We start from the raw sequence: 18,235 nt of genomic DNA, 5'->3' as shown, positions 1-18,235 counted from the left end.
CGTTGCCAGGGTCAGGCAGGGTAGTTTAAGCTCCACCTCTTCAATCTGTCAACCCTGTGAGAAGAATGGGTACATGCATACTTGTGTGTGTGTGCGTGTGCATGCGTGCGTGCGCGCGAATGAGAGCGACATAAACACTCATCGCCTCAGCAGGTCTTGAATTAGATTCTCCACACTGAAGCTTATTTTGAGTAATGTCATAAAAAAAAGAAGCTCCGGCTGAAACTTTTATTAAGAACCCTCTGACCTCCTCAGCAGCTACAAGCCAGTAGTGCAAATAATCAAAAGCGTCACCTATTAAGCATCTATCTGACCCATCTAATGTCCAAAATCTTCCAGTTGCCACTACTGTTTATTCCTCTTCAGCAGCAGTGCAGCAGTAGTAGCTTTTTCTTGAGCTCTGAATTTTATGAAGCAAAGATGAAGAGTCAGTATGTTTCACTACTCTCAAGGCCACGTACTGATCCTTCAAAAGTCAGAGAAGAAAACATTAATAAATGCTCTTTCAACAGAGTGCAGCAGTGGCGCACGAAGACGAGGGTCTTTCTAAATGCGCCTGTTTTTACATAAGCACAGTGAGAACAGTGCGAGCGAGGTTAAGGTCGGATCAGGGTGTTTACACAATTGCCTGAAATGACAATTCCCCATAATAGTCCCACCGATATAGTATGTATTTAACATATAGAGTGATGAGAGCATTCAGTTTAAAACATTTTGAGCCCTGGGCTGTTTTTACTCGTTTTTTTTTTTTTTCACTGCCTTTATTTACAGGCTCGTGGCATAGTCGCTACACTTCAAGGTAAGTTAAGCGACTCAGAAATAGCATCATTTGACATATGATGAATATGAATATATACACAGGAATAGACAGAGGAGAGTGTAAGTGTGTCAAGGACGTAAGAACGATGATGACAGGAAACTCTACCTTATTAGTGTCGAAAACTTTATGTAACAATGGATGAAGAGAAAACAATCACGTGGATAACTTATGATACTGGAGAGGAAATTATAAATATTAATTTATACTGAGCATCTTTTTAAATTATTTCTTATTGGATATATGTACATTTAGCCTCCTTTTAATTACTGTCGCCTACTGCAGTTGGGGTGTCCATTGCTGATTTGTTTTTTTCTTCTAATAAAGTTTTGCGTGCGTGCTCAAGGTTTGTTTGGTTGCATTTCTTTTTAAAATGCTGTTAAATGTTTTTTTTTGTGAATGACTGATGATTAGTTAAATGCAGTTATTAGTCAGATTTATTTTTTTTTTTTTTTGTGACTGTGTCCTACTACTGTTTTTTTTCACCATAAAGCCCTTTGAGACTTGATGAAATATGTTGCCCTAAAGTAAAAAAAAGAAAAAAAATACTATATAGACTATATTTCAAATGCACCCAATCGGCACTTACGCTGACAGAGTGAAAGTGAACAACAGCAATTAAAAAACCCACTTTGTTGTTTTTAATCATCTAAAAGCTTTTCTGTGAGGTAAAGGCAGTCAGGAGCGGAGGAAGGGAAGGAGATGAAGGAGGTAGGAAGTAAGGAGGGATGCAGAGAGCGGGTCAGGCTAAGACGGAAAATACTAATCAATCTTTCTGGCTTTCCTTGGTGGCGTTTTTCTTTTTGAAATATATCCCTCTATAGAAACTCAATACATCTGAATTGCGGCTGCAAAATCAAAATGATGTAAACAGCCTTGTCAACGTTACAACAGTCATCAGATTTTTCTTACTTGGTCATCAAATAGTAAAGACAAGCATCTCAAAAACAGCTTTAAAAATAAGTCAGAATATCAAAACTATCAATCACACATTTTGATTTAAAAACAGTCAGGCTGTGCAATCTGCTTCTCTGTTACTTCCTGCTTTGTTATGCCTTTCCGTTTTTTCCCTTTAACATCTCTTACATCCTCTTCTTCTCCCTCTCTCTCCCTCTCGGTCTTCCTTTTTACTCTTTACAAGCCTGTCAAGCTGTTCCCATGACAACGGTGACTGCTAACTGTCAGCAGTTGCCATAGCGATGAGACATGATCTATCTGGGAGGGTGAACGGCCACATTTAGACCATTTTGTTTGGTGTGTGTGTGCGTGTCGTGTGTGTGTATAAAAGAATTCCTTAACTTTGCCATGTACCAGTCTCCCATTTATCCTTTAACTACCTACAAGTAAATGCAACATTTTGATTAATTATAGCAACACACACATTCAACACAGCATTCAACTTCAGTTTTAAACCGGGCATGATTTTTTTTCACCCAGAAATGAGCCTCAATATCTTTAAACAAGTCAGAAAAACACAGATTACTGTGAATGTATCATGAAAAAAAGATTCCAGAAAATATTTAAACCATGTTAATTCAATGACTTAAATTTTTTTGCAGTGAAAAGATGAACAATCATGAAAGAAACTGGGTGCACTTCAAATTGTGAGAACATCTTGTGAGAGAGATTTAAATAGTGGTTATCATTTGATGTATTTCATGTATATATTATATATGCTACAAATGTTCTTAAACTAAGTGCTCAGTTTGTTATTACACCTGTTCCAAATACCTTCATGCTGTGTATATTTTAAACTCAGCTCCCTGCTAGATAAAATGAGATAGTTGACTACATGTACAGTTAGTTTATGTAGTTGTAGTTTTGTCTGAGCCAGCGGTTGGACAAATGTTATGTAGCTTTCTATGTCTCTTTAATGTGTTGATGTGACAAGCCTCTAGAGGATGGTGTCATTTGTTCTTCAATTCATGTGATAACAATGTCACTTTGTCATCCGATGCTGCTTTGGTTCACACCTGTGTGCTGTCATTCTAGCATATATGGTTGTTATTCCTAGACTAGTTGAACTCTTGACCCTTGTTTCTATTTGAGGGTTGTTAACTGACCGTAAAGGTTAGCTATGGATATTTTCAGTCTATACGAGGGTACTTAAGAACTGGCTGAGTGCCAACTCAGCAGAGAGAGAGAAAAGGTAATTGTAGGTGGTGTGTGTGCTTGCTCTCTTTCTGTTTCTCAGAGATATGATGCATTGTACTTCTGATTGTATTATTTAATTACATTGTTTCATAAGCTGACGATGCTCTTTTTGTTTGTTTTTCGAGTTATCAAGCAAATTCTCCACTTCAATCTTCAATTGTGAGAAAAAAAACTTGACTATTATGGAGATTATTTACAATCAATTAGCAGGATGACTAAATACAGAACATAGACACACATTCAGGTTTTGTTCCTCTGGTGTTTACTTCAGAGGGATGATGCTCTCTTGGCTTCATGCTACAGACTGAAAGCATCTTTCTAAAGAGTCAGAACCAAAAAAACAAACAATCTTAGTTGTTACTGAGTGGCTGAGACATTGTTCCTCCAAAATGCATTAATCTCTTTCATCCTCTCTGATTCCTACAATTGTCTCAATTAAGTCTTATTTTGAAAGAGGCTAATTTACTGTTGTTACTGGAATAATTGTGATCGGTCGTCAGTTAACATGTTTCCAAAGAATTTTGACTATAGGAGTAAAATTGTGTAACTTTTATGTTAAAAAAAAAATAGTGTAACATCCCTTTAACTTGTGCTCCGCTCCACTTTCAGCTGTCTGAGTACTCGGGTCAGCGCTGCAGGTAGATGCACTAACAAGATGAGTAGTGTCAGATGACTGGATCAATAAACATATTAGCAAATCTGTGTGCTATTCCTCTGACACACACACACTCTCTCTCTCTCTCACACACACACACACACACACACACACACACACACACACAGAGAGTGGAAGCTGTTGACAGCTCAGTCCAGCCAACAGCTTGGAAGATAAATAACCTACAGCTAGTCTTCTCATCTTATGCTCTCTGTGCACACTCACACCGCCAGAGACACACACACACACACACACACACACACACACACACACACACACACACACACACACATACAGATATCTCAGCCATCACTTGTCTATCTGCTCTGCCTCCCAGCTATAAACACTGACTTTTCCGAGGAGCTGAGGGCTCCACGGAAAGTTTTAAGCTCAGCGGCTTAGAAAGTAACTTCCGGAGTACAATCCTTGAAAAATAACAGAAAGTGTCCTTCTTTCTTTCTACAGCTCCTTTCACACACACGCAGCGCAACCCTGACATTTTCCTGACATCACCCGGAGGAGCTGCATGTGTGAATGCGAATGTCTGAATCGGTCGGACCAGACGTTAAACAGACTTTACCCTGCCAGCTCCCCGGTATAAAGCCTGCGTACTGTCCGACTGAGCTCATGTGTGAACACAGCGGGTCATTTTCCGGAGGATTCACAGCGAGGTGAGTGGGTGTGTTGATGACGTTTCTATCATGCGGCTGCTGCTGGATCAACGCAGCGAGCCGGCTATGCTGCATTGTTTTTTTTTTGTCACATCCTGCCTGGACTTTCTCTTTGTTTTTTTTTTAGGGACTCTTTGTGTTCTTTTTGGCTTCCTGTGTTGCACTCTGTTCAGAACTTTTGGTCGTTTGATTATGCTCTTTCATGTTTGAGTTGTTTCTTGGAAAGACTATTAGGATATTGGTTAGTTTGTAGTTCTGTGTTCCTTGGTTCAGTCATTCAGAGACGCTTTGGTTTATGTTGGGTTGTTGAGTGGTGTTTTGTCTGCTCTGTTTCCCTTGCGTGTTCCATGTTCATGTGCTCCTCCTCTCACCTGCCCTGCATTACCCTCGTCAGTCCTGCCCTGCTCCTAGTGTCTCTCACAGCCTGCCCTTGTGTTTTGCCACCTGTTCCCTGTTGTCTATTAGTTCAGTTAGTATATAAGTCTTGGTTTGCAGTCACTCTTTGTTGTATCCTCTGTTTTGTTTCGTTCTGCTCAGCCCAGCTCAGCCAGCTTTTGTTTTTGCTGTACACTTCTAATAAAGACGTTTTCTTCTGCTTGGCCTACGGTCTCTGCATTTGGGTCCGTTCCTGCTACAATCGTGACAGTTTTGACTGGGCCTGAATGCGCCACTATGAAGCAAGCACTAATGGGAGAGAGGACATCCTGTGACTTCTCGTAAAATAAAAGCCGTCCCGTTTCTGGTGAAAAGCTTAAACGCTGAATTACAACCACAGCGTACTTTTTGTGTCATGTCCTGTCTCCTGTACGCTCTACCCAGGCACCGCTCTCACCTAAATCAAAAGGAGTATTTCCAGTAAAGGTAAAAACATGTCTGACATGGACAATCTCCTGCTGTGTGTGCTACATGTGTGAAAGGGCAACTCCCGGAAAACGTCCAGACCTCGATCTCCGCACATTGTCTAGAGTTCCTATGTGAAAACGGCTTTTCACATAGGAAAGGAAAGGAAAGGACATTTTCAGCTAGAAAACATACATACTACTGTAGAGTCAAACCTCCTGGTCTGACAAGAGTGAAGCAATAATCTTTAATTGAACCCTGCATGACTTTTTTTCTTATGATCAATTATTTATGGATCTAAAATAAAAAAAATATGAATCGCAGCTAAAATACTTTCCTTTAAACGACAGCAGGTATTCAGATGGATAATAATTGTAATCAATTGTAATTTTAAAACTTAATTTAACAGTTTTTTCTTTGGGGAACAAAGATTGTAACATTTGATTCTTCACAGTAAACTACCTGTGTGAGCTACAACTGCATACTTCTACCTTGGATGACAACATGTCATGGGCTTACATGTAAGCAAGAGGTTAAATTTGTCACTGACAAAGGTTTATTAAAACTTTTCCTTACCCTATTTGTCATCTGTCACCTGAACAGTTAACAAAATGCCTCTGGATATTTTTATTCCCCGTTTCAAAGGAGCAGAAGTGTAATCTCTCTCAGAGAGGGGCATCAGGTTCCATTTGCCGTCACACTGTGAGAAATCTCCTGTCGCGCACAACTCGCAGTCGTTCCGACGACCTTGTGCATGTTCGCCTTGATTTGTAATCATGACTCATGAGCAAACTTCCGCCAAGACAAGAGCCGCGCCGGCCTCGGCTCTGATCTGCGGACTCATCGGGATCCCGCAGGACACCAACGGATGAGTTTTAATATCGAAGGAGAGCGTCCAGGCAGGTTTTTTCAATAGAAACGTCAGCACTGGAATGAAAAGAACCTCATTTGATTGTACGCCAAAAGCTGAGTCGACCTTCGCTTTCAGTGGAGAAAGCTTGCTTCACAATGTCTAATTTTAGTGATTGACATCTTGAACTAAAATGTAACACAATCTTCTAAAGCACCTCTTAAAACGTCTCAAAAAAAGCTTTCAAAACCTATTTTGTTCAAGTCAAACGTCCATTTATCTATTCCTGAAAAGTTCACTTTTGAAGAAACAGAGTTTTTCATCGCACGGGGCCCGAGAAACACCGTCAGTCAGCGTGAGGCTCTCAGCAGGATCAGCTCTCATAATCAACATTTAAACAAGGCCTCAATTAAAGTATTTTCTCTTCCTTTTCCTCTCTCCTGGTGAATCTGAATCTCTGTGTTGCTCTTCAGTTGTCTGTTTCTTTGATGTTGGTGCCAGCTAGGACGCGAGTGGGTGCGATGATTCTCACCACCGAGATATAGATCCAAAATTCACAACATTCACGAGAGCACTAACACATTGAGGATGTTCAGACATGAAATGTATTCCCTGAAATGAACAAGATTTTTTTTTTTTTTCCCCTACTGATAGTATAGCTGAAGCAAATAAGAAGGGAATATTGAACATTAAACAAAGACAGACAGGAGGAAGGAGGAAATTCTTTTCCAGAGAAGGTGGAAGACATTCAGAATTATACAGTTATACAAAATACAGGATTTACAAGGACCCTTAATTACAGGGGCCACACACTAGAGACATGGATTGACACTCTACACACCACAGACTGGATTTCTTGTAACTTAAGAGGAGGTTACTTTTAAAGCTCGTATGGCTGTAGGAACAAAGCTCTTGCTAAAACGGGCCTTTCTGCACACGGGTAGTCTATGCTTACGGCCAGAAGGAAGGGGCGTGAGGTGCTGGTAGAGTGGGGGGGGGGGGGGGCTTGGTCATGTGTGATTGTGAATGCATTGCGGATCAAGTGTGAAATGTTACAAAAAAAAGAGAGTTAAAAAAAAAAATGAGTATGTGTTTTTGTGCATTTTGAAGCTCAGTGGGTTGTTAGAAAGCACGGGCCTTTTTCCAGAGGAAGCATGTAGGAGCAAGTGTGCATGTGAGTCTGCCTCCTGTGTGTGTGTGTGTGTGTATGTGTGTGTGTGTGGGGGGGGGGGGGGTAGGTTTCAATATAGGCAGCTTGATAACGCTCTCCACTCAGCTGTGTTAATAATATCCCACTCTGATGGGCTCTCAATCATCTGAGTGCACTCACGCACGCACGCGCACACACACGTACACACACACACACACACACACACACACAGACACACACACACACACACATACACATACACAGAGGCGGATGTTATAGCTCTGCTGCCTTTACTATAGCGCAGTGTAATAAGAACAAGAGGCTCTTTCTAGAATTAGAGCTGTGTGGGGAAAAACTGAACATTTTTCCAGAAAAAAGGGTTAGATAAACTATGAGGCCAAAAGTATGTGGACATTGAATATTACACCTATATTCGATTGTTCGACATTTTTAAAACCATGGGCAATAATATGCACTGATGCTTCATGATAAGATCTGGCTCACAGTCTGTTTTGTTGCCACAGACTTTGAAAGCACACTTGTATGCTGTAGCATTATGAGTCCCCCTTAATTGGAACTAGTCCCATACTCTCATGTGTCCACATACTTCTGGCCACACTGTGTACCTCTTTCTCTTCATCCAGTCTCTCTATTTAATTTGCTCCACTTTTCATCGCGCGTGTGTGTGTGTGTGTGCTGTGTACAAGCAGAGCTTTTTTAATTCACCGAGGGCATTCCGCAATCAACATTTATGCTCCAGATCTGTGTGTTTGTTTGTGTGAGTGTGTGTTGTTGAAGTGGGAGAGACGGAGAGCCTGTGCCATTTCTAATTAAAATGAAACTGCAAAGGAGGAGGAGGAGGAGGAGGAGGAGGAGAGAGGGAGAGAGAGAGAGAGAGAGAGAGAGCGAGAGGCAGAGAGAGAAGGAAGCGACTTGTCTCGTTTTAAGAGAAGCATCATTATTAACAATCTGTAGGATTTCTGACACACTCAGTTTTGTCCGCGATGATCGTCGGTGTCCTCGTGGTGATTTGTCGTGTGTGTTATGAGCCGGTCGTTCCTTTATGAGACGGTGCATCCACATTTGCATTGTTTTATTACATGTGAATATTATCATTTTTTTGCACCTTTGCAGAAGTTTGATCTTAAAAACTGTTCTTGCATCACACAATTATCTCCTTTATTACTCACTCCTACACACTAATAAAACTTCATAGAGGTTGCAGAATAATTATCAGTAAACTTCTTTCTTTAATCAAAATTCAAGATTTTCATTGATAGTTTGTTTCTACATTGTTTGCATTGTAACAAAATTTGATTTTGTAGTTTCTGACCTGTGTTCTGACATTGAACATGCAACAATTAGTCGATTAATCAATTTAGAGGAAATTAATAGCCGACTATTTTGAAAAATTCTCTTGTTTCAGCTTCTTAAATGTGAATATTTTCTGGTTCCTTTAATCCTCATCTGAGGTTCTACCTTGGGCTTTGGGAAACAGTGATGGACATTTTTCACAATTTTTTAGACTTATTGAATAATTGAAAAATAACTGACAGATTAATCAATAATAAAAGTAACCATTAGTTGTTGTAGCCCTATTTGATATATCAATGAGTTTAATCATGTCTGTTTTTTATGGTAAATATGAGTTACCAGTTATTTGTGCCCATAACTTCATAGGTTGATCTCAGGTACTGGTAGGCTGTATATGTTGAGTCAACGTGTTGTTAAGACAGGCATGAAAATTATAGAGGAAAAGCCTTTTGCCCATTTTTTGTTTATCTCTGGATCTATATTTTTATGCTTCATTTTTAACATTAACTGTAATAATATTCAGATTTTATTTATATGTATTACTACTTTACAACATGTCTTGAGTATGTCAGTTTACTGTGTGTGTGTGTGAAACCACGATCATCACCGCACAATATTACTATCCTGAAAAATCAACCGTTAATAAACATAAATGCTCATTTAAACTCATCTGATTTATTTAAGGCTGTTAGTGTGCAGACATCTGTTATTGTCAACTGAATGAATCTATATTAATCTGTAGGAAGCGGACTGGTTGGCTTTAGTTGCTTTGGCGAAGGGTGACAAGTGGGAACATTTTGGTTGCAACATAATTTCACTCAGTATCTATAGTTATTAAGCAGAAATCACTCAATAATTTCTGTTAGCAGTGGGAATGTACATCCCCATCAACCCATTAAATTACCCTTAAGACCATAAAGAGGATAAAACTGTACTGGCGTGAAAATATATTCCATCTACTGTGCATGACTGCTTTCGGTCTGGGCAATTAAAGAGCATTCCAAATACAGATTGTGCAGGAAAGGTCATTTCAGAAAAACGCCTGGGCACATTTTTATGTTCTGGAAATGGTTGCTCTCATCTAGTTATGAACCATTAAATTTCAACATTTCTCAATGATCTCTTGTGTTTGTTCCCTGCGTCTCCAAAGAATTTCAAATTACACGGTTTTCCCTCGGGGTATCACGTCCCCAGCAGGCCACCTGCACAGATAATAGCCGGAGGATGCACTCTCGCAATTATGGGTATGACGGTGATATGATGGATACAAGCCGCAGCTGAGCATCATCAACAATTCTTAAGCACCCGTAATTATAGGAAAGAGCCTCCTCAAGGCTGTTATAGCATTTATTTGACTGTTACCAAAAGTATAGTGTAAAAGGCTCTTTTTTGGCTCCCTGGTTGTCCTGGTAGTTGTCATAGCAACCGATAAAATAGAGTGGGCTCTGCTTTAGCAGCCAATAAATTACAGCAACCTCTGATTTCTGAAAAATGTCTCTGACCCATCGGATCACTTAGATAAAAACGACCTCTGCTTGCTAACTTTCTACAAACTAGCAAGGCTCTCTACAGGAATGTCACTGGTTTGGGTTTTTAGTTTTAAATAACCTTAATGCTGTTATAGAAGCTTTTCAACTCTGAGAAGAATAACAAATTTTGTGTAAAGCACAAATATTAAGGGAAAAAAAGATTGTGTTTTGTGAACCCCAAGAGACGCCCACAAGAACACAAGAGGGATCCTGCACTTGTTTGGCCAAATGCTACTGCAGAGTGGAGCTTCAATCTCACTCTGCTCTCAAAAGTAAAGAGCAGCAGTCTTTATTTCTGTCAGGTTGGAAAACAGTGATATGGTGGACTGTAGGGACAGCTTCGACTAAAGCTAGAAAAATACAAAACTAGAAAATAGCCTGTTTTTCCTTCCAGTCATTCATCCGAAGGACTAATCAGTAGCAAGCCAGACGTACCGCTGTGACGCAGCGGAGCTCAACCTGAGGCTCATGACTCCCTGAGGACGCATGGGAGGATGTTGTGGTCAGAACAGAATATAATAGAGCACAGTGTAGTTTTGGTGTTACCTGACTTTTTAATGCAGCATGCCCTGTATTTTCTCCTCACACTCTCTACACTATGAAATCTAACCAGAATTAACTTGTGACTGCGACACGAGCAACTTGGAACACCTGATCTAATTATTGCTATTAGTCAAGCAAGTACAACATATGGCTAATTACAAACAGGTTACACACTCTACATGACAAAGGTGACCGGTACAAGAAACGGAGAGAACCTATAAATCGTGCTCATTCTAGATCACTTAACCTCTTTCAATATGTTCAGCTTTGTGCATCGCTGCACCGGAAATGAACACACACACTCGGGTGGCTCTTAATTATCCAGGCGCTCCCTCGTTCAACCATGGATGTATTAAGAGAAATGGAGAAGTGTTTCCAGCTCCCCGAACACGACCGGCAGAACAATCATTTACATCCTTTTATTGATGCTCGTGGCTGAAATTGCGATACCGCTAAAGGTCATTTTGGAGAGTTTGTCACGCTCAGAAAAATGTGTTAATAATCTAACGGCTGTTTCTTTTGTCATGATTTTTGTATGACAGTTTTTTTTGGGGCCCGCCACGTGTCACGTGACCTGCAATTCCGATTGCGGCCACTAAGCCTAAATTGCCTCACAGCCTGCTGCAGTGTGTCATCTACAGATTCGGGGTCTCGCCTATTTTTTTCCCGCATGACGCGCACAGTTCCCAGCAAAAACAGACGGTGAAAATGATCTGTTGATGGCTAAATTGACATCATACCAGCAACATTACACCGTTCACTATAATTCAAATGTCCACATCTGTAGAATATGTCACAGACGTGAAGTGTCGCCACCGCTGCTGGTTGGAGAGTCAGCGACACACGGAGCTTCTTTTCTCGACTCCTGCTGGGTTTCTGTGATATCAGTTCAAACCGGGACTCCTGCCTGTTGTTTTACTTCCAGACGGAGGTTCGGTCTTGTTATTTTCCTTATTTGTTGTCAGTTTCCCTCCTGACAGTTTGGAGGTTTGTTTGTCGGAGTGTATTTGGGCTCGTTTGGGGAACCCTGTGTCTTCTGGAGGGATTTTCTTCACTTGGAGTGGTGACAGCAGGGGTTTAACCGGTGGAATGATCAGTATAATCAATAAAAGAACTCAACCAGAGGCTAGGTAGGTTGTTGCTTTCCTTCTCTGTATGTTAGAGGCTTCATCCAAACTTTAATAAGATCTTAGTGAAAATCATTTGTTTGTGTAAAACCGATCTGCTGACAAATTATATATATTTTTTGTTAGATGTTGATTTAACCACAGCTTCTAACTTTGTTGAGAATCTAGACAGCCGAAGCGAAACGCCTCATCACAGGTGCTTTTCTCTGTGCTGGGAAGTGTTTAGATAACTGCTTTGAGACAACTGTTTTCTGCTCCTTTCTCTCTCTCTCTCTCTCTCTGAAGAAAACATTATATATGAACCACTGCGGTTATAAATACAGTAAGTGCCACCACAGAATTACAAGTCTACCAATAATCTAGCATCTCCACTTTCTGTAAATCCCTCTATTCTTGACATGTATTACTAACTGTCATCATTTGTTTTTCGGTCTCAGGGTCCCTGAGTCTTGACGGTGCTCTGAGTGTTGCTACGCGCTGCCATTGTTCAACATGAGTGCTAATTTATTCACTGAAGGGTTTGTGTCTCCATCTATTAATTTTAATGACTGACAGCCGAGAAAGACGCCGCTAATGCCTGCTGGAGAGTGTTTGGATTATTTGATACAACCGAGGCCCACAGGTGCCAGTAACAGCATTTGTTTCACTTTCCTTTTATGGAAAAAAAAAAAAAACAACAACAACAACAACCTGTAAGCACCAGTTGGATGGTTTTGTAACTCTAATGACTTTCCTGAGGTGCAGTCATACAGAAAACGCCACTGATGAGCTTGTTACTGCTTTACAGCGCGCGTGTGTTTTTTTTTTTTCGTGTGCGCATGCTTTTGCTCTTACCTTGCGGCCGTCGCTCGCATGGCAGTTGACGTTGAGCGGAGTGAGCAAGGCCATTAGCTTCTCCTCGTTTCCACTCCTGCGAACGCACACACACACACACACACACAACACACACACACAAATGCACATTAGAGAGAAAAACATCCACCACCACAGAGGATTAACACTGTTCCTCAGCAGGAGAGTGTGGGGGAGAAAATGAGGGAGAGTGAGATAAGAAGCCAGAGACTGAAGGGAAAATTTCATCTGCAGAAACAGACCGACAGAAAGAAATGGTCGGGGAAGGGAGGGGGGGGGGGGGGGGGGGGTGATTCGAAGTGTGTGTGTGTGTGTGTGTGTTTTCTTGTAAACCTGACTGCAACAAGCTAAATAAAAGCTGTTGGAGCTAGCTACAGAAGAGTTAAGATTTTGTTTATGTTGTTGATCTGTTTCCTGGTTCGTGGGCCCGCTGCCCTGGCATTGGATGACCACCGGGAAGTGTTGCCAAGGCAGCGTCCGATCCAACCGACATCCCCGTGACAGCCGTAAAGGAAGAAGCTGTCAGATGGGAAGAAAAGGATTATTCTTCTATTCTTCCATGTTCCCCTTATCCTCTCTCCTTCTACTTTTGTCTTTTGGTTCTCCTTCCTTCTCTTTGTTTCTGTATCTTTCACTCTGTCTAAAAAAAAAACCCCAGACATTCATCATCTCTATCTCTCCTCTCACTTCTCTTGTTTCTCTCTCCTTCTCCAACCACCATTATCTGCTGTCTCCTGATCTCCTGTTTCACTTTTATCCTCCCTCTCCATCCACCAGCATCTTGCTTTTAGTTGCTGCGCTTTATATTGTTTACTGCTGCTTCCCAAACACAAGGTAGCCTTCATTTTGATGCAAACAACATCTTGAGGATTAAGCAGGGGGAGAAGGACATGGTGTCTGTCTGTCTGTGTGTGTGTGTGTGTGTGTGTGTGTGTCTGTGTCTGTGTGTGTGTGTGTCTTATGGGTTTGTGGACATCACAACTTAGCATCCAGCCAAGTGATGGTGATATGAATCTAAAATAAGTCGGTATAATGCACCAGCTTGGGAAAGAGGGAAAGTCCTTTGGTGAAAGAAATCACCATGTTTAAAAATTCAGGGTGAGCAACCATATGTCATGATTGTGTCTAACTGCGGCTCACTGAGGTATTTTAAAGTCGTTATCAGTAATATTTTATTGATAACTGATATTTTTCTGGCCATTAACTCACACAAATGATCTACGGTGGCCCACTAGTGACAGTAATCACAACCACGCATAGATATGTATTGATTAAACAAGAAGGTCTACGATGAATCACATGAATCACATCTCAAATCCGTCCAAATCACTTCATTTCAATGTTTTTATATTTGCAATGGATCCGATGACTACGTGTAATGTAACTTGTAGTCCAAGCCCACAGAAAATTACAACCCAGCACCGGAGTTCCCTTTACATGTGGAAACTTGAAGCCTCCAGTGCACATACACTAATAATTGACTTTTCAGTGAAGTAGGACACATCTTGTGTCCAGTAGTTAAACTGAATTGAAAAAAGTGGGATTTTTTTAACGAGGGAAATTGAACTTTTTTTTTTTTTTTTTTTTGGTTAAAAAAACATAAACACAAAATATTATTCCGAGTACTGCATTTTAAATCTTAAAACATATCTGGAGGGGATCTTTAAACATTAAATCTAAGACACTGTGGCCAAACACCTGGACTCAGCACAGCCCTACACTCGCATTTTATTCATGACCTTCTCTTCTGCTATCAATACTGTATACACAAACATCCCAATGCACCGTACTTGGTTCAGGGTCTGTTTACCACCGACATCATCTCCTGCAGCAGTGAAGGAATGACACTTTTAAAGTGCATGGATGACATGGCCCTTAGTGGCCCATCTAGTGGCACCGATGCTCTGTCTGAATACCATTAGACAGTAAACAACCTGGTCCAGACATTTCAGGAAAGCTCCCCTGAGCTCAACATCACCGAGACTAAGAAGCTGTGCTGTGGGAGCAGAAAGAAACCAGACTCAACAACAACCACCTCTTTTCCAACCCGTCAGTATCGAAGGCCAGCTGGTAGAACAAGTACCTTGGGGGGTGGGAGGGTAGGGGTGGTGGTGGTGGGGGGGGGGGGTGTCTCCCTGTCCTTTTCCCAGCACACCGACTCTGTGTACAAGAAAGCTGCTGAGGAAGCTCAGGACTTTTAATGTCAGCAAGGACATTTTGACCCCAGCTTTCAGGACACTAATTGAATCTATACTCACCTTCAACGTTTCAACCTGGTACAACACCCTCATCACCAAACACAAAACAAAACTCTCCCACACAACTAATCAAGCCAGCAAAAATAATTGGTTCACCCTAAACTCCCCTATCTGAACCGTACACTCGGTCGGTCAGTAATCAGGAAAGCCACTCAGATCAAGCAGGACCCCTCTCACGCCCTCCACCAATCCCTCCGGTTACCGCCATCAGGTCGACTCTACAAAGTCCCACTGGCCCGGAAAAACACCTACATTAAATCTTTTATTCCCTCTGCGATCATCACCCTGAACAAATTGAAATAGGAAATGTACTCTGACCTGTTTCAAATTGTTCTTGTCAATTGTAGTTTTAACAGCTTTAGTCCTGTTCAACGTGTGTGTGTGCATTGAATTTCTGTTGCTTTGTGACAGACAATAAAGATATCTTATCTTATAGGTTACAGGGAAACATTTATCCTCACATCTCTGTTTATGAACTCTGTTTGAGGAAAGGCGGTGCATTTAAAGTATCTTTTAACGGTCAAAAAGCTTTAAGCAGTTGAACCGTTGGATACCGTTTCCAACATTTACAGCTAGTAAATTAAAAGAGATGATCCGAATCAGCAAAGACTTTGAATCAACCAGACTTGACTTGCTTGCTTGCTTGTTTGTCAGTTGACTGACAAACTTAAAGGGACAGATTTGCTTTACTGGACAGACATCCCTGGACAGCAGTTGCATATTTTCCCTCTGTAATACATTCCCTGTCATCAACATTCATTATTATTATAATTTTATCATCTCTACTTACTACTCTACTGTGCAAGGATGCTATCTGGGCCATAAAGAAATAGGAATGGAAAAAAAAATAAAATAAAGCAGAGAAACAATGATATCCCAAAAGTCATGTGTGGGAGTTATTTTACCAAAAACAACACAAACAAAAAGAAGGTAAAAAAAAAAAAAAAAAAAGAAGTTCTTCTAAAAAATGACATTGGTTATAAGCCAGTCAGTGGCTCAGCTGTGAGAGCGGCACACTGAGTTCACAGTTCACACTTAAACAGCCTGCTGACCCCACAATACACTGGGGTGCTGCTATGCTAGGCCAGCTGCTTCCTCGTGTGTGTCTGTGCGTATGTGAGTGTGTGTGCCTGGAAGAGAGGGAGAGGGAGTGAGGCTGTTAAGGCACTGAGCGCTCAGCCACCCACACACAATCCCAAATGAAGGCTGTGCCATTTCCACATGCAAGAGATGGAAACACACACACACACACACACACACACACACACAAACACACACATTGCCCACATGCACTGCCTGCAACGCCTGCAACAATAACATGTATAAAGTGTCCCTGGCCCGCATGTACTGGACTCTCTGCATCTGAAACACCTGTCTAGTGTAGGGGTAGTGTATGTGTGTATGGGTGTGTGTGTGTGGCAGCAGTGATGGTGGTGATGGAGGGAAAGAGGGAAGCGGTGATAAACAGTTTGACATACAGGGAGAGAGCGGCAAAATGACAGAAAATTGGTGATGGCAGCAGATGATGGAATTCAAACAAAAGAGAGAGAAAAAAAAAAACAATAGAGAGAAAAAAAAGGCAGAGGGAGAGAAGAGGAGGAGAGGTGGTGATAGGGAAGAAGAATAAAGTGAATGAAAGAGGAAAGGAAATGAAAGAAAAGATGAGAAAAGAAAGGAGAGAAAAAGACAGGAAATAAGAGAAAAGGAGAAGGAAGCAAGAACAGGGATACAAAGAAAAAAAAAGGATGAGAGAGGGAAAGACAGGAAATGAGGAACAAGAGCAAGAAAACAATAAAAAGGAGAGAGGAGGATGAGAAACAAGGACCGGAAACAGTACACATGTGTGGATTGGAGGGGAGAAGAGGGGGGGAAAAAAAGGGGAAACAAGAGAATAAGGGTGGAGAAGAAGGAGAGGGGAGAAAATGATCAAAAAGAGGAGGAAATGAAAATAAACAGAGGAACGAGAGGAGAGGAGAGGAGGCGAGGAGACGGGTGAAGTAGGGGGAAACGAGAAATTAGAGGGAACGAGAGGGGAGGGAGGGAGGAAACAGAGACAGCAGAGGAGCGGAGAAGAAAGTAAGCGAGGGAACAAGAGATGAGAGAGGAGGCAAAAGAACTAAACGGAGGAGATGGAAGACATGAACGGGCGTCACAAAGTAGGAAAGAGCGTAACGAGGCGAGAAGAAGAAGAGAGGAGAAAAGAGAGAGAAAAAAACAAAAAAAAAAACGAGATGAAAACAAAGAGCGTGCAGAGTCTGGTACTCACCTCGCCGCCTCCAGCAGCTCATCCTTCTTGTATTCACCTAGATGGTTACAGAAGATCATGGTGTCAGACAACTGGTCACTTACACATACCGACCACACACACACATGCACACACACACGATCAGGCAGAGAAACAACCACACACACACACACACACACACAGATGTAAACACACACATACACACACACACACACACACACACAGAGGAAGGATCTATCTATTGAGGGAAGACACCATCTCTCTTTCAATCTCTTCTCCTTCCTCCCCCCCCCCTCCCCTCCACCTCATCCTCCTCCTCCTCCTCCTCCTCCTCCTCCTCCTCCTCCTCCTCCTCCTCCTCTCTTTCTCTGCCATTCTCGCTCAGTGCGCACCCCTCTGGCTCCGGTTGCCGTGACGATGCGTTGCCGGCAGCGACCACAACACGTTCATTGTTTAGGCGACGAGCGGCCGACTGACACGCGCTCTGCCTCTATCCGTCTGTGCGTCTGTCCATCCCTCTCTCTCCTTTCGCCGCGTTTGTCTCTCGGCGTCTCGGTTTGCCGCTCATATTGCCGAGCTTCTCCGGTCGTTCCCCATCATCTCTCTCTCTCCCTCTCTCTCTCTCTCTCTCTCTGTCTCCCTGCTTTTTTTTTCCCTCCTGTGGGCTCAGTTACCATCAAAAAACACAACAGAAATAAACAAACCCCTCCCCCTACCTTGCTCCCTCCCTCCCTCCCTCACCCTCTATCCAGCTCTCTCTCCCTCTCTTAGCCCTGCCCCCCTGCTACTACAGTCACAACACACACACACACACCTTCCCATGTGTGTCTTCTCTGCCTGGGAAACACACCAGAGAGACAGAATTCCTTTTCAAACAAGGAAACCGTAACATCACTCTGTCTGTTAATGTAATGGCTTTCTGGTATTCATACATAGGGGTTGTGCCAATTGATCATATCTATTATCTATAATTGACAAATGCATCCTCAATTGTCAATTTTTGAGATGATTTTTTTTGGGGTGGGGCAAAGTAATAATCCTAATCAGTCCGCTCTGGTAATCCAATGGTAATTTACTGAATATGTCTTTTACATTTAGAACTAAAGTATCATTTCTGCTCTCCGTTGTATTTCCTGTATATCGTTAACTTAAAGGAATAGTTCAATATTTTGGGAGGCACGCTCATTCGCTCTCTTGCCAGGAGTTAAATGAGAGGATCGATATCAGTCT

General features: G+C 41.8%; 1 protein-coding gene across 3 annotated transcripts in view; it reads right to left on the bottom strand.

Moving 5' to 3' along the window:
- The window catches only part of LOC122968247 (poly [ADP-ribose] polymerase tankyrase-1-like), an 82,790-nt gene that overhangs the window by 36,505 nt on the left and 28,050 nt on the right, over window positions 1-18,235 (bottom strand). For all 3 annotated transcript variants that reach the window (XM_044333299.1, XM_044333296.1, XM_044333298.1), the window contains 2 exons: window positions 17,027-17,063; window positions 12,485-12,560 (listed from right to left, as the gene is read on the bottom strand). In XM_044333299.1, the coding sequence (XP_044189234.1) occupies window positions 12,485-12,560; window positions 17,027-17,063 (113 nt within the window). The remainder of the gene's footprint in view (window positions 1-12,484; window positions 12,561-17,026; window positions 17,064-18,235) is intronic.

The sequence above is a fragment of the Thunnus albacares genome, chromosome 18, assembly GCF_914725855.1.
Source record: "Thunnus albacares chromosome 18, fThuAlb1.1, whole genome shotgun sequence".
NCBI classification, from domain to species: Eukaryota; Metazoa; Chordata; class Actinopteri; order Scombriformes; family Scombridae; genus Thunnus; species Thunnus albacares.
Note: the sequence above shows the minus strand (reverse complement) of the source record. Positions and strands in the feature narration are given on the sequence as shown.